Source organism: Macaca nemestrina, chromosome 19 (assembly GCF_043159975.1).
Source record: "Macaca nemestrina isolate mMacNem1 chromosome 19, mMacNem.hap1, whole genome shotgun sequence".
Taxonomy (NCBI): domain Eukaryota; kingdom Metazoa; phylum Chordata; class Mammalia; order Primates; family Cercopithecidae; genus Macaca; species Macaca nemestrina.
In genome coordinates this window covers 76,060,891-76,077,103 of record NC_092143.1, presented here as the reverse complement: position 1 = coordinate 76,077,103, position 16,213 = coordinate 76,060,891, and the positions used below count along the sequence as shown (strand labels likewise).

Sequence of the window (16,213 nt, the reverse complement as noted above, 5' to 3'; positions counted from 1 at the left end):
AAAATTCTTCATATTCTTTGAGCATGGGTTCTCTGGTCTACCAATTGGGAATCATAATCACTAACCTCATAGGACGGGATTCATACACTATTTTGAGCTCTCATTATTGTATCATCATAGCTATTCTTACAAATTTTAATTTTAATCTGGCTCCCCTCGCTTCCTGAACTATTTCTAACGTTCATCAAGGAAAACCTGCCACACCCTTGCTGTCACCCTCTCAACCATGTGTGTCTGCTGGTCAAAATGCCAAAGACCCACCAGGCAAGAACTCTTTCACTCCTATGTTCCTATATTCTTATTAAGCTTCCTAATTGTGTGTGAGAATGTTGTGGTTTGTGTATAAGAAAGGAGTGGCATCCATATGCAAGAGCATACGAGTGCCCACACTTAGCAAGTCTGTGTAGACCATAGTTCTTCAATCTTAGAGTAAATTGCATGTAAGACTTTATTTCCCGCTCTTTCTTGATGCTGGCAGTCGGACCAGGAGGAAGATGCAGAGCTCAAGGCACAGGTAGAACATTAAAAACAAAACAACAACAACAATAAAAAAAAAAAAAACAGTGTGTGTTAAGTCGTTGTTTGTCTACAGCGTTCAGATCTTTCAGCATGCTCTGTAGCTGGTTACCATGTTGTTGGTGCAGTGTGTAGGTTGGCATTTGTTCCCTTGACGACTGTGTCCCTTACTTTTCCCTTTCTTCTCCACTTTTTTCAGAATAGTCTGATTAAACGAATAAAGGGTGAAAATGTGTATGTCAAACATAGTAATCTTATGTTAGAGGTTGGTATTGGTATATACCAGTGCATGTTTGTGTGTGGTGTTTTTCTTTTAGTGTAATACCTCTGGGCTTGTACTGTGATGCATGAACTGTGTGCTCATCTGTTAATAAGTGGGGATGACTTCGCAGCTTCTGATTCCTTATTCTCTCCTAGATATAGATCCCTTTTTCTGTATGTATATTTATTTTAATTCTCTCAGGATACATGTGAATGGTACTCTTTATAGTTTACCTTCCAAAATTCTTTTGGTATTCATGTTTGTGTGAACTAGATTTTTTTTTTTTTTCTGTTTCCTTTCCATGGGAAAATCACATTTTCACCAGAGTGTTTGTGGTAGTGCCATGAGCCTTGATCAAAATTTTGTTTTATTTTGACTACTAATAAGATTGACATTACTTTAAAAGCAAACAAAAGAGCTGAAAGGAACACACATGTGAAATGTTGACTGTTGGATACTTTGTGTTCTGAATATAGGAGCTAGAAAAAACTCAAGATGACCTGATGAAACATCAAACCAACATTAGCGAGCTAAAAAGAACCTTCTTAGAAACCTCAACAGACACTGCCATAACGAATGAATGGGAGAAGAGGCTTTCCACCTCCCCGGTGAGACTGGCCGCCAGGCAGGAGGATGCCCCCATGATCGAACCACTTGTCCCTGAAGAGGTCAGTAGTCAGGCTTGTGGTCAGATTCACATTCTGTTTACCTGCCTTCCTTCTCTACAGGGTGTGGAATTGCACTTGACAAGCTTCTGGGTAGAAAATCTCTTTTCCTACCTATGTTTAACCTGAGCTGAGATGCTTGGTGCTCCAAAAGAAAACTGCAAAGTAAAATGATTAAAGTGGCTGAGGAGTGAGTAATAGCGTCAGATGGTTCTTAGGGCAGGAAGCCACAGGGAGACTATCATGAAAAATCAGCTGATTCTGACCATAAACCTAGATTTTATAACTGAGAGAAATCAGGGCATTCTCTTCATGATTGATACTTTTTCCGCATATGCTTTCTACTTTTGCATTGACAAACACTCTGAATACTTATTCTCATCAGTTCTAAGATGAGGCCCATTGAGATTGTTTGACTAAATGATGACGTGAAGTTGATAGCATTTCAGGACAATTTTACTCTGAGATATTACACCAGGATTTTATTGATATAGTAAGAGTTTTGTTTGATTTTTATTTATAACTGATTTTAATTGATTTATATTAAGTTTTTTGTTTTTTGTTTTCGAGATGGTATCTTGCTCTGTCACCCAGGCTGGAGTGCAGTGGGGCGATCTTGTCTCACTGTAGCCCCCACCTCCCAGGTTCAAGTGATTCTCCTGCCTTGGCCTCCCAAGTAGCTGGGACTACAGCTGCCCTTCACCACACTCGGCTAATTTTTGTATTTTTAATAGAGACGGGGTTTCGCCATGTTGGCCAGGCTGGTACCAAACTCCAGGCCTTAAGTGATCCACCCACCTTGACCTCCCAAACTGCTGGGATTACAGGCATGAGCCATCGCATCTGGCCAAATTTATAATCAGTTTCTAGTAGATGTTTTATGGGGAAAGTAGTGGCCAGAATTTTTTTTTTTTAAGTAGGGTTATTTCACACACTTTGGCTGTACATTTAAAGAGATTTTTTTTTGAGACAGAGTTTTTTTGTTTGTGTGTTTGTTTGTTTGTTTGTTTGTTCTTGAGATGGAGTTTCACTCTGTCGCCCATGCTGAAGTGCGGTGGCGTGACCTCCACCCCCTGGGTTTCAGTGATTCTCCTGCCTCAGCCTCCGGAGTAGCTGGGACTACAGGCATGCACCACCATGCCTGGCTAATTTTTTTGTATTTTTAATAGAAGTGAGATTTCAACATGTTGGTCAGGCTGATCTCAAACTCCTGACCTCAAATGATCTGCCACCTCAGCCTCCCAAGGAAGCTCTTTTTAAATGTACAACCAAAGACTCTGAGGATTCAGCTGGTGTTACTTCAGGGCTCCCATTGTGTGGGAACCAAAAGTTACTGTAGTGCTAATTTGACTGTCTACTGTTAGGCACCATGTTGCTTTATCTGTTTCAAAAAAAGTAGTTTTTGAAAACTGCATCTTTTTTAGCATTGTATTGGTTAACCTCCTTTCTGTAAGACCACTTTATCGGGAAATATTTGTTCAGGAAACGGACACAGAGTAGAACATTAAAACGTAGGCTTTGGTGAGAGAAAAATTCTTTAAACAGTGTTCTATATGCAGTGCTTAAGTCCTTGCAGTAAAAAGAATTAAATTACACTTATTGTTGATCATGTTCTAAACTTTTTAAAGCTGTTTATCAAAAGTAATCAAGAACTCACTCTCACTATGTTCATGACAATCCCAAACCTAGCTAATAAAAAATAGGTCTATATCCATTTGAATTACTCAAAAAGGACCCTTTTATGCAGAATAAATGAAAAGTACAATTACCAACATATTCTTGTACCATTAAACTTCAGTTCCATTCAAACTACTGCATTTCAAGGGACAAATTTCACATTCAGATTGATTTAAATAATAGTCCTTACAATATTAAGTTATGCTCTCATAAATTTTATTATAATTGGTTAAGTTTGGCTTACCCTATTTCTACTATCTTTTGGAAATAATTTACTGGCTGTAAAGATATCAGATACTGGATTAAATTACAAAAACACAAACTAGCCACCCCAAACAAAACAAAGCAAAGCAAAGCTAAATGCTAAGTAATGGCCACTTTGAATGAAAGTTTAGGGAACAACTTAGAGAATTTAAAGGGTGGTGCCAATAAACAAGGGAACTTCATAAGTCTAGGTCGTTAGACTAGTAAGATAATTTTTTTACATCTGTAAAACCCTAAACGTGAGAGAATTAACATTTGATAAGCCCAAGGATGTTAATAATTTAAGGAGTGTTTTGAATATATTGAACTTTCCCTGGATATTAATGCTTTTTCTATGTTAGGCAGAAAAACTGGAGAAGGCCAAGAAAGGATTTTTTCAACATCATTAAGGAAGAAAAACATGCCTTCTGCAGAATGGCAAAGTAGTTTGGTTATTTAAACTGGAGAAGAGCAAAGGCTGGTGTCCTCACTGCCTTCAGCGTCCGCAGGGTTGTTTTGCAGTCCCTCAGTGCTCTGTCACACTGTGAATGGAGACATAGCAGAAAGAGCTTGACTAGATATAAAGAACTCGTTAGAAGCAGGGCTGATTAACCCTGCTTATCAAAGGAGCCCTGAGAAAAGCATCTCAAAGGAGCTTCAAGTCCCAGGGGAAAAGGGATCTCTTTAGGTGTCAGGGTGCTGTGCTCCCTGTGGCAGCAGGGCCAGGCAGAGTGACCTGTCCTCTCTTCTACTCTTCTCCAGGACCTCATAGTCATCGATGATACCGAGTTTATACTCCAATCGAGGGCCCTGTAGATAGCCTTCAGAGCAAACCAGAAAGTTCTTTTGCTCTAAATTATTGCCAATTTCTATATTAAAACCATAATTTCTGTTATTTTTGTGTGTGAAAAGCACAAAAGATAATTTTGTCCTTCTTTTAGTCCTTTGTATGTTATGCACGTAGAAAACATACTGGTTTATAAATATATAACCAAAAGATTTTTATTTTGGAGGGGATATTTTTTAAAGTAAGTTACTAATTTGATATTACTCTATTTTGTAATAAAGCCCACTTCAATTAAACAGTGATCAACCAGTTTAGAAGGAAATCCAGTTACTTCTAAATGGAAATATTTAATTTTTAAAATTGACATCTCTAATAAAGTAGTGGTTATTTTGTGTCAGAATCAGAAAGAAACTTAGATTTGGTGACCCCAAACTTATGATGTCCCAAAGCTTAGTTGGTTGTGTTTTTGTTTTTTTTTGTCTCAGTGACAAAATGGTATTTTGAAGAAAAAAACCTAAAGATCTTTTGAGTTTTAATGTGACCATCTTTTTTCTTTGTTTTGTTGTATCTATAGTAGTTGAATTGTTATAATAATTATTTCTACAAAATGCTACCAATTTATGAACAATTCAAAGAAAATTATAGTTAGAATTATATACAGCAAGCTAATAATGATGATTATGTCCTGAGAATTTTATGTTTGTTTCGTATATAAAATGGAAATTTGATTGCCGATTGTTTCAAGTTTCAGATATTTGAGTTAATAGCAGACAAGTAGCAAGGATGCCCCAAAGCAGCAAATAATATCTAATTCTCATTTGCTTTAGAAAATAGGCAAATAAACCCACACACAGGGCCCACCAAACATAGGAAGGGTAGAAGGGTAGGCATGTGGTATGTGCAGCATGCCCAGGTACATCCTCTGTCCACAAACCCTTCCCATGACAGGCTTTCATGATGCATCTAAGCCTTGTCCATGTTAGAGTTATATGCCTTAGTGGTTACTTGAATACCAAAAGTTTCCAAAACACAATAAAAAAGCAGTACCTACTGGTATGTATGCTGCGCCAGTATTGTCCTCTCTTTTATGTGAGTGCTAGTTTTACAGATGTGTTCACTGTACAGTAATTCCTTAAGCAAGACGATTACTATAGTCAGTTCCCATGATTTGCAAATTCTGTATTTGCAAATTTGACCATTCCCTAAAATTTATTTGTAGAAACCTTTAATCACCCGACAGGAAATGACACTGTTATGAATTTTGTGTGCCACTATAGGGCCTTGTTTTCCAATTATGATATTAAGATTAATAACTTATAATGGTTAAGTAACTAAATGAAATGGTTGGGCTATATATCTGACTATATCCTAACCCCTAATAAAAGTGAATCTTTAGATCACCTTTTCTTTATCAGTACCTCTTCACTTCTCTATTTAACTAGACTAACTATATTGGGAGGTTGACCATATATAGAATTACATTTTAAAATCTACTCCCTATGTTACCTGTTTATGTTATTGGACATACACAGTTTGGAATGTAGACACTGTTAATATTTTCAATTATAAGACATAGGCATTTTTTTAAATTAGTTGGTTTCAGACACCAGGATATGCTGAAAACCACTGTTTTGCTGGGGGTATTTGTGAAGCTTTTATCTTAGGAATAATATTTAGCTCAGTGATGATAATTAGAGACCTAGCACTGTTATTCTGAAAACTACCTATAATTTTGACCTTTCCTTGCTGTTTCTCATTTCTGTTTGCAAAAGAGGCTATGATTAAAAGCAAAAAAAAAAAAAAAAAAAAGAAAACAAAAAAGGAAAAGAAACAAAATCCACATTTAATGGTCCCACATGGTACATTTTATCTTTTCCAATACCATCCTCCAAAATGCAGCGGGACAGAGATTTTTTTGTTTTTCTTTTTGTTTTTGTTTTCCTCCTCTGAAAATGGCTTATTTGTTTCTCATTAGAAAGAGCCATTTGAGAATGATACTATCAAAATCTGTCAGTAGGTCCTGCAGAATATTCCGATGTTCCCCTACAATCTCTTGCAAACAAATGATTAAATGTAGTACTGGTAGATATTTAGACAAAAAGAAATTTTAAATAGTTCTCATAAAATTACATTGTTTGTAATGATAAGATGTATTTTAAAAGTTTCATTTGTCTGGAAACTTTGAGCTTTCCATCGTTATTTTTAAGTTAATCTTCCAAAATATCCTTTCTGTCCTTGCTCTGTGAAGTTGAACGCTTGGTTCAACTTAGGCTTGGTAGCTAATGTGTTGCACCTGAATTGTGCCTATTTAATACTAGAGAAAAAAACAAAAAGTAGTTAAAAAGCAAAAACCTAATTCCTAACATGAAACACTTAATATTTCTTAATTTTTTATGTTAAAGTATGAATTGATATACTTAATTTTCCAGCAAGATATTTTGAAATTCACTTTAAAAAATTATTAACCATGTTATAAAAGTTCAAATAAAGCCATTGAGTATTTTTTGTTTTCTTGTGGGACAATAAATCAATCCATGTAAGTATAACTGGGTTTATTTAAATTAGCAGCTAATGTGGTGACATTGTGTGCATTTCACTACTCTGTAACAGGCAGCACCTAAATAGGGAATACAGTAAGATGCTTGTCGGAAATAGAAGTCAGGCTTAATTCCTAACTTAAATTTTAAAAAAATTTCTTAATGTTTTATTTTAAATACTCACTTTTTAATACCAACATAAACATGGTTTAAATGCCAAGAATAAATGATTGTTCTTATATGTTCTGTGTTTGTAGAAATGAAGAACATTTGAGTTATATAAACCCCGAAGTTAACCCCAAAGTTTCAGAAAATCTGAACTCTTTGGAAAAAACTAAATTTTGAGGTAGTTTCAGATCATTTTTCAAATGCATAAACAATAATTTACTCCTCTGGGAAGAAAATGAATGAATATTATGAGGATATATGAGATGATAGATAGATAGAATACAATGAAAGAACTCCCTTCCTAACTTGCCTTTTTGGAAACTGTCTACTTCCTCTTCTCCAACCCAACCCCCTTTATTCAAACAGACCCAAGAAGAAACAGAGATTTCTGAAACAGTTATATTTTTGCAGCAAGGAAGCGCTCCATTCCTTGAGTCTCAGGTAAAAACCAAACATAAAGGATTTTCCAGAAGAAATTGGTCTTCAGACTTCAGTGTCGTTAAAATGTTTTTAGTTTTTATTTTCCCTTTTAAATTTATCTTGTTTAAAATCAAGGTAGGTACATAATTTTGGGTTAGATTCTGGGGAAGGGAAAATTGAATTTTCTTAATATTTTAGTTAGCAGTTATGCATCATTTCTTTATGGCTTCTAATCCAAGCTGATTTTCCTCTGTATGTTGTCATTGACTGACTTTTGAATAATAATTTTGCTGAAATGTTGTTTTCTTGCCTGTTTTTACCTGTAGAGTGGTGCTAATTTAGATGATGTTGATTGATTGTGAAAGTTCTGAATTCTTACTGGTTTCCCCACTAGCCAAGTGTGATAAAGAAAATGCAGGAAGGAGACTCTGCTGACTCTGTGGTTACTTCTCGTCAAATAATTTTCCAGAAAACTGTCCCGTCAACCCTAGAGGTTATTCTTTCCATTCATTTCATTTAATCTAGCAATAACATGTAGATCAACCTGTAGTGATTTTTTTGAAGGCACACGTATTTCTAGATTTAAGTTTTCAGGCTGTAATAAACACAAAAGTTTCTAGAAAACATCCTAGTTTAAAATGTAAACCAAGGCACTCACCTGCTCCTGGTTTGCTATCTCTTCCCTCTGTAATCTGTGAAGCTATTAACCTACCTGGTCACATTGTGTTCTGCCTCCCTGAATACAAGTTTCTTAGCTTTCATTTCTTTTGCCTTACTGGAACTAACACTAGAGAAAGTGAGAGAGAAACTTCTGAGACAATGAACTTCACTTGTAAATAAGATTGGAGCAGGCACAGTGGCATGTGCCTGTAGTCCCAGCTCCTGGGGAGGCTGAGATGGGAGGATCACTTGAGCCCAAGGGTTCGAGGCTGACCTGGGCAACATAAGGAGACCCCATCTCTTTAAAAAACAGTAAGACTTGAACAATGTACAGATCACTACAAGAGGCTCTAATAGTGTCCCTTTTGTGGGAAGTATTTCATTACAATGCCTTGAACACAGTCACACTCAATATTTATTGAATAATAAGTGCTATCATGGATTCTATCCTCTATATAAGGAAACACAATTTACAAATATGGAAAATACTTACATAAATTTGTAGAATGTCGGGAAGTTCTTTGTAAGAACAATAGTATATGAAGTATAGATTATATTTAACGAGGAAAAGTTTTTATCCCCACACACGTAAAGCTAAGTAACTTGTAGAACAACATCAATAATGTTATTTAATCTTGAAATATAAAATGATCCAAAATTTATCATAAGAACAAATCTGTTCTTCAAAAAATGTACTGCAAAGTATGTTCCAGTTTAAGTAAGTTGCAGCTCTACCTACCGAATGTATTCTGAGCTGAAGTTTCTAGTTTATCATTTCAGAGGAGAAGAGATTGCAGCCATAATTATTAGATAATAACATGAACACTGTACAGTTCCATCACAGACCTGCATGTAGCACTTGCCCTGGTTTTCTTAAAGGGTTCTTATTTTAGAAATGAGATACCATCAGAATTTCTAATTTAGCTTTTATATTTCAAATATAGGGCACAGAGGATTGGGTTATTGTAGACAAAATACCAACTGAGGTAGTTGATGGTGATTCGAAAAAGATTGTGACTTACAAGGTGGTGACCGTGAGCAGTAGAACTGGTGACCTCCCAGCCGACATATTAAAATCTGGCACTATTAAAATGCATAGCTTCGAAGACTTGGCTCGAGAAATGCAACTGAAAGAAGACAGCAAACAGAAAATATACACTCTAGGAAAATCCTATGACACTGTCTCCGGCAGAATTGTTACTATGACTGGGAAAGCTAAAGAGGGCGAGCAAGTGGGGCAGCCCTCCACTATGGAAGCACTTCAGAAAATGGAGAAAGAAATGTCAGAGTCCGTGAAGATCATTCCCGGCCTGGAGTATGAGGTCCTGGAAGCCCTCGCCGATGAGAAATCCAAGAGAGGACCCGAAGTGCAGACGACAAAGCGGAAATTGTCCGAATCCCTGGCGCCCATCAAGGAGGCTGAGTCTCGCCGGCAGAGTCCTGAAGAAGATGACCTCGAGAAGCCTCCACAGCAGGGGAAGGACGTGGCTGTCCTTCCTGGCCTGGAAGGCAGACGCTTCAGCAAAACAGAGCAAGTGCCTGAGAGTGAGGTCTTAAAAGTGGGCCTCTTTGGTCCCCGAAGGAAGAGCCTGTCCGAATGGAGATATTCCCAGGAACCAGCCTTTACCGTTGCTACTGCTCATTACGTTACTGAGTCGTCCGCCTCCCGAGTAGTGGTAACCAGTGTCGCTCATTGGGGCCACAGTTTGCAATTCCAGCATGACAGTTTTTGAGGCAGTCCCCTTCCACCCCAAACCTTTCCGTTTCTCTTGCTGCCTGGCTTTATGTTGACAGCAGCCAACCCAGCTTTTTTATTTTTTTTTCATGGTTAAATCAATACTGCAGTGCAAAGTCAGCATTAAAACACTTTCCATTTTATTTCCAGCTCCCCGTCCCCAAGATGTGATAGTGCTGCTGTGGCTTGCAATGAAGGGGAAAAAAAAATTATCTGCTTAGATCGGTGCCACCCTGATCCTAATAACTCTCTCTGCTTTAGCAAACAAGAGCAGCTGGTCACCCCGGTTTTCTGTTTTATTTCCCATTCTTTTCTGTTTCCAAACTCTCTGAGATTCCTTCATTCTTCCTCCTTCCTGTCTCTGCCTACGATTTTGTCTAACAAGCTGTGAATGTTTATGTGCCTGAGTTTGTGTCTCTCTCTTGTGCTTGACTCTGCCTTTCTTTGTTCACTCAGACTAAGCAGTCTTCTGGGGAAAAGCTCATGGATGGCTCTGAAATCTTCAGTTTATTAGAGTCTGCGCGAAAACCAACAGAATTCATAGGAGGGGTTACTTCTACTTCTCAAAGCTGGGTTCAGGTGGCCATTTGTTTTCGTCCTTGGTGTTTCTGAATGTGCCCACGTGCCTTTCCTTCCCCTTTTTTGGGCGTGTGTGTGTGTGTGTTGCATCCAACTGGCTTTTGCCTTCAGCATCTCAAAGGTGTCTTCACTTTACTGTCCTTTGTGCCTGCTTGGCATATCTGTCACATGCCTTTAGTTGCATCTCAAGAATGTACTTCAGATATTCAAAAGGCGATCATATTGAGACTTTTTAATGGCATTTAATTTCTAAAGGCATATCTCACCAGTTGAATCTAAGAAAGCAGCCAAAACCAACGTGAATGCGCAGCAATGCTTTGGTTTTTGTTTTGTCAGTTGCACTTTATCCTGCCTTCCGTTTGTTTTGCGATATCCTGAAGCCGCTGCACAGGTTCCAGTGCATGCAGCAGTGGCAGGGGCAGGCATCAGAGATTCTGGTGGGAGGAATGAAAGCTCATTGATATTTTTTGTCAGTGTTTCTGGTTATAAGCACTTGATGCTGGCTTTAGACATCCTGGCGAGTAGCGGCTTTTGTTATTTTCTGACCTGCGGCTGATGGAAGTTCACACTGATGCCACAATCTCTTCCCATGCAGAAAATGGAAACCAAGACGGAGTCCAGCGGAAAAGAGACGGAGCCCACCGTGCACCGCCTGCCGCTTAGCACTGAGAAGGTGGTGCAGGAGACCGTGTTGGTGGAGGAGCGGCATGTGGTGCATGCGAGTGGGGATGCTTCTTACTCGGTGGGAGACAGCGGGGATGCTGCAGCACAGCCCGCATTCACGGGCATTAAAGGGAAAGAAGGCTCTGCCTTGACCGAGGGGGCTAAAGAGGAAGGAGGAGAGGAGGTCGCTAAAGCTGTCCTGGAACAGGAAGAGACAGCCGCTGCTTCCCGTGAGCAACAAGAGGAGCAGAGTGCAGCCATCCACGTTTCAGAAACTTTGGAACAAAAACCTCATTTTGAGGTAACTAGTAGTTAATGTTACTTTTATCACTAAAATAAAACTGAGATAGGATGCCTGGAAATTTAGACCAGCATAAAGGTGGAGCTAAGTTTAATTTTCGGCCTCTCCCATGTGCAGTGTGTTTCTCCTCTCATTTCCTTCTTTCATACCTATTAGGAGTCTCCATGCTGATTTCCAACTTTGGGGTCACATGCAAACATATCTCTTAATTATTAATAGTATATCTCCAGGAAACGGTTTCTACTCTCACTGAAATTATTATAATTGGCAGTAAAGTTGGGAAATGCAAAGTTGGCCAAGATACTAGAAAATGTGATACATTTATTTCTGATCAGTGCACTTTTCCAGAAGCACCAAAACCATGCTTGCCCAGGTCCTAAATGCCAGAACTTTATTCTTTATCCTCTTTTATTGAGATTCCTGAAGTATTTGGGGGAGTTAATGTCTCATTTTTGGTTTTTTCTTTCTAAGAAGTTATTAAACAGAGAACTTACTTTTTTCTTATTGGCTTTAAAATGTTTTTCTTAGAGCATTTCATATAAAAATGCTATAAGAGTCCAGGAGACTGTTGGACATGTGCATGTTGTATGCCTTGTTCCCCAGCTTACTCTTCACATAAACATTTATTGCATACTAACCTGTGCTTATAACTACCAGAGAGGAAAAGGAAGAAAACAGTGTGTTCATGCAAACTAACAGCCACTCTGCTTACTTCCCTTTGGCACAGTCCTCAACAGTGAAGACGGAAACCATCAGTTTTGGCAGTGTTTCACCAGGAGGAGTAAAGCTAGAAATTTCTACCAAGGAAGTGCCAGTAGTTCACACCGAAACCAAAACCATCACGTATGAATCATCACAGGTTAGATGTTCTGTGAAGACAGAGCCCTGGCTCCTCATTTCACCCCTCTGTGGCCTAGTGTGTTTACATAGAATTGCACGATATTTAATTCATGATACTTAGAGGATCCAGCAACCAGACCATCTCTATTAAAAGTGATGCAATAATGGTCATTTTATTAGTGATCAGGGAGCAGCAGGTGACTTGACCAAGTCTTTATGTGTCTCGAAGTGTAGAAAAAGCCTCAAAAACCTGTTTCCCTAGCTGCAGAGAAAGAAAAATATTCACTCACCCATCCACCACTCACATTTCTGAAACCTTAGTTTTTTTAATGACAGTGATCTCTGGTTGCCCTTAGTTCTTGTTCTTGGGAGCAGCTCTCAGACTCTGAAGACCACATTGATTATGTAATAGGAGATAGTGAAATTGTCGTAATGACTTAACGAACGTAGCCAACTTCTGAAGAGCAGGTGTGAGCACCTGGATGAGGGGTCTGTTCCTCTGCTGCCTTAGGTCGATCCAGGCACAGATCTGGAGCCGGGCGTGCTGATGAGTGCACAGACGATCACATCTGAAACCACCAGTACCACCACCACTACACACATCACCAAAGTAAGTGGAGTGAGAACCCGGAAGAGGATTCCTTGAGAGTGAGCTGGAGGAAGGTGCTTGTTCAGAGCTCCTCACAGGTTGGGCTGCACAAGCACAAGGTGGCTTGACGCTCAGGATGCCGGGATAGCTGCAAGGGCAGCTTTTACAACCCCTAGATTTCTGATGCACTTGTCCTCATGGCCGAGTTCCCCTTTAGGAGTATACATTCTGATATCCTAAGCTTAACGCTTACTCCGGCCCTTGGCGTGTGGTAGGTGTTCCAGAAACACAGGCCATCCAGACCCAAAGGCCTCCACTCTGTCCTCACCTCTGGAATTAAAAATGTTAAATAACTGCCATAGAACTCTAATTTCAATTCTCAAAGAATGAATGATGTCACTTAATGCCCTGTCAGCATCTTCTGCCATTTCCCCCCACTGAACCACGATGGTTTCTCCCATTGAGTAAATTCATAAAGCTTCTCTTTGTGTCTTCTAGACTGTGAAAGGGGGCATTTCAGAGACAAGAATCGAGAAGCGAATAGTCATCACAGGGGATGCAGACATTGACCATGACCAGGTAGTATGTGTGAGATGGTCAATACCCTGGCAGAGAAACAAAGAAAAACCTGTTGGCCCTACAGTCTCAATGCTCTTCCTCTAGTCCAGCATGTATTCTGAAAAAAATCCCGAATTAACTTTCCAATATGTGATTTATGATTCCTTTTGTAATCCTTGTACCTCATTTGTAAATTGTGGATATAGATCTAGCTCGTAAGTCTCCACCTCGCCACTGATCATGCATGTTCCACCTCCTTTTTGTTTCTGCCCTTCTGTGATTTCCCGGGGATAGGCGCTGGCTCAGGCAATTAAAGAGGCCAAAGAGCAGCACCCTGACATGTCAGTGACCAAAGTAGTGGTCCATAAAGAGACAGAGATCACACCAGAAGATGGAGAGGATTGACCAGAGGTAAGAGGTGACGCCGATTCTCTAGGCTTGCCTAGGCTGGCATGAGGCATGGGGTACTTCCCTCTCATCCTTCACCTGATCCCTCCTTTCCTCTGTTCTCTCACTGGCATTTGTCGGGCTGGTTACCAAGAGGATGGAGAATTGGTTTATGGGTTTCTCTCACATTTAGAGCTTCCATTCTGGTGGAGTTTTTGCATGCACTGCCAGTCAGAGGATAAAGGAAGAGCAGAGTCTATGCTTGTGTGGTCTTCCTGGCATTCCCTTTGATTCCATGACCTGCACTCTTTCATTATCCAAATTTGTAATGTCAAATTTGATTTTACTTGCCATGTGGCCTAATTGGAGCTAAGGCAGTTTTGCTCTGAGAGGCTCAATTTGTGTGTTCCAAATACTAGGAGAATAATACATACCCTTTTCTCCTTCTGAGGGCAACATTATCCCATCGTAAGCTTTCTCTTCAACTATGTTTGATTATAGCCTGTTTATGCTTTGGTCTTTGGTTTTGTTTTTTAATTTGAAAGCTGAGCACTCACTTTCTTTTTGGATGTCTTACATTTTCTGTATTCTTTGGGATGATTTTTCTCCCTAGTGTAGCACTGTCTCAGGAGGAAGCAAAAAATGCAGTCTTGTGGTCCTTTAGAAAACACATGCCTTTCCGGTGGTCGCTTGGCCAGCGCCATGAGCAGACTGTGTCGTCTGTGTGTACACAGACTTGTCATGCATACTAACCTGCCACGCAAGATCTCATGGGGCCGTCAGCGTTTCTGAGCGGGCTTTGAATGCTGAATGCAGCAGTCGAGCGACTTGCACAACTTGGTGATGTGATAAAACGTTTAAGAGATTTAATGTATCAGTAAGTTCTCTAACATTGGTTTAAGAAACAAATTGATGTGTGGCATCTCTTAAAAGAGAAATACAAAAACCACTCATTTTACTCAAATGAATAATATATTTTGGAAGATAGCAAAAAAAAAAAAAAATTTCTTCCATGAGCTTCAGCCACGTGGGCATTGTTGTAATTACTTAAGAGAAAGCATATAATTGGCAGTGACTTAATGCTGGAATGTCGTGGCCTCTTGTCCAAATGAGCATTCGAACCTCCAAGATACTTTTTTTGTGCCCTTGATCTGAGAAAATCTTTCCGTTGTTTTCAAATGAGTAACTAATCCCATCTCTTTCTTGCAGGAATAACTTAGCTTGCACATGAATGCAGTCATGCAAACCGTTAGGAAAACCAGAGCCTATATGGAATTCCCTCTTCTAACCCAACTGACTTGTATCTGTCCATGGAAAATTTCAGTCCAGAAGAATTGACCTTGACCATTAATAAAGACACTGGCAGAGAGATCTTCCCATAATAAAGCAATCTGATTCAGCATCACTAAACTGATAATGCATGAAGCAACGATAAAATTACAAAAGAGCAGCATTTTTAATTTTCACAAAATGTCTCAGTTTTCAGCTATACCTGCACGTTCATAACCAACAATATAAACCGTGATCTCATGTAACACATACACAATTCATGCCTTTCATAGTTTATTATTATTAAAGTCTAAACAAAATTGCAATTTCTTAGGTAACAAACCTTTTGTTTACAATTAGCGAAGATTACCCTCAAATGCTAGAAGCTGTCTAGGTCCGTCCGGTGTGTCAGATTTTCCCCAGGTTAGATGTGCCAATAACCAAGTTTATTCAGTAAACAACTTGTACTTGTTTCATCTGGTTTTATTACTCTCACCCATAAACATTAATGACTCTCTGACCCTCTGGAAATATTTAACGCTTCCAATCTTGCTTTGTGTATCTCATTTAATGTGTTATAAGGTAGTACTGATTTTAGCATATTAATGCCATTTCTTCCTTGTTGTTTGCTTTGGTCTGTGTTCAATCCGGAGAGCTTTTCAGAGTTCCCTAACAAGTCCTAAATATGTAAATTGTCATTCTTTTGGGAAGAAAAACCTGTATTTTTGTTAGTTCACAATATTATGAAATGTCACTTCAGGAGAACCTGCTGGGCTTCCTGTGGCTTTGTTTTCTTAGTTTCTTTTTCCGTGTATTTTTTAATTAATTTTTCTTCTTTTACTTGAAAAGAAAGTGTTTTATTTTCAAATCTGGTCCATATTTACATTCTAGTTCAGAGCCAAGCCTTAAACTGTACAGAATTTCCACTGTAATTAAAACTATTTAGTGTTAGTTATAAATAGCCTTCACAAAGAGAGATTCTCCATTAAACGGTCACCTGCATCACAGCCCATGGTGAATGTATGTTTCTGCATAGCGAAATAAAAATGGCAAATGCACTGAAAGCTCTAAGTTTGTATGTTTAATAATTTCAGTGTTGTGTGTGTTTAGTCCAGAAGTAATATTTGCATGACATCAAAGGCCTCATCGTCTGCACTGTAGAGATACCCTGTCTTTACAAGATTTAAAAAAAAAAAAAACACACAGAATATGCAGTGTGCAGTGTCTGTACCCTTTGAGGGATTGAAGATGGGAAAATATACATATATTTAAAGATTTGGTTGCCTGACAAGGCTTTAAAAGATACATCATTGAATCGCATCCTCGAAGTTTTAGGTTTTTTTTTTTTTAAATAAGA

At 38.8% G+C, this 16,213-nt stretch overlaps 1 protein-coding gene across 32 annotated transcripts in view; it reads left to right on the top strand.

Annotated features, from left to right (window-relative positions):
* Positions 1–15,920, top strand: part of LOC105478842 (erythrocyte membrane protein band 4.1 like 3) — a 159,855-nt gene extending 143,935 nt beyond the window's left edge. For 5 of the 32 annotated variants that reach the window (XM_011736516.2, XM_011736514.2, XM_011736521.2 and 2 more), the window contains 13 exons: positions 479–514; positions 716–781; positions 1,255–1,446; positions 7,222–7,296; positions 7,670–7,768; positions 8,880–9,611; positions 10,127–10,249; positions 10,845–11,213; positions 11,941–12,072; positions 12,565–12,663; positions 13,141–13,221; positions 13,495–13,611; positions 14,797–15,920. In XM_011736516.2, coding sequence (XP_011734818.1) covers positions 479–514; positions 716–781; positions 1,255–1,446; positions 7,222–7,296; positions 7,670–7,768; positions 8,880–9,611; positions 10,127–10,249; positions 10,845–11,213; positions 11,941–12,072; positions 12,565–12,663; positions 13,141–13,221; positions 13,495–13,605 — 2,115 coding nt within the window. In that variant the 3' untranslated portion in view covers positions 13,606–13,611; positions 14,797–15,920. Of the gene's footprint in view, positions 1–478; positions 515–715; positions 782–1,254; positions 1,447–7,221; positions 7,297–7,669; positions 7,769–8,879; positions 9,612–10,126; positions 10,250–10,844; positions 11,214–11,940; positions 12,073–12,564; positions 12,664–13,140; positions 13,222–13,494; positions 13,612–14,200; positions 14,465–14,796 lie in introns of all 32 variants that reach the window. The other 27 variants (XM_011736531.2, XM_071085605.1, XM_071085607.1 and 24 more) reach the window with 17 other exon arrangements.
* Positions 15,921–16,213: the final 293 nt, after the last annotated feature.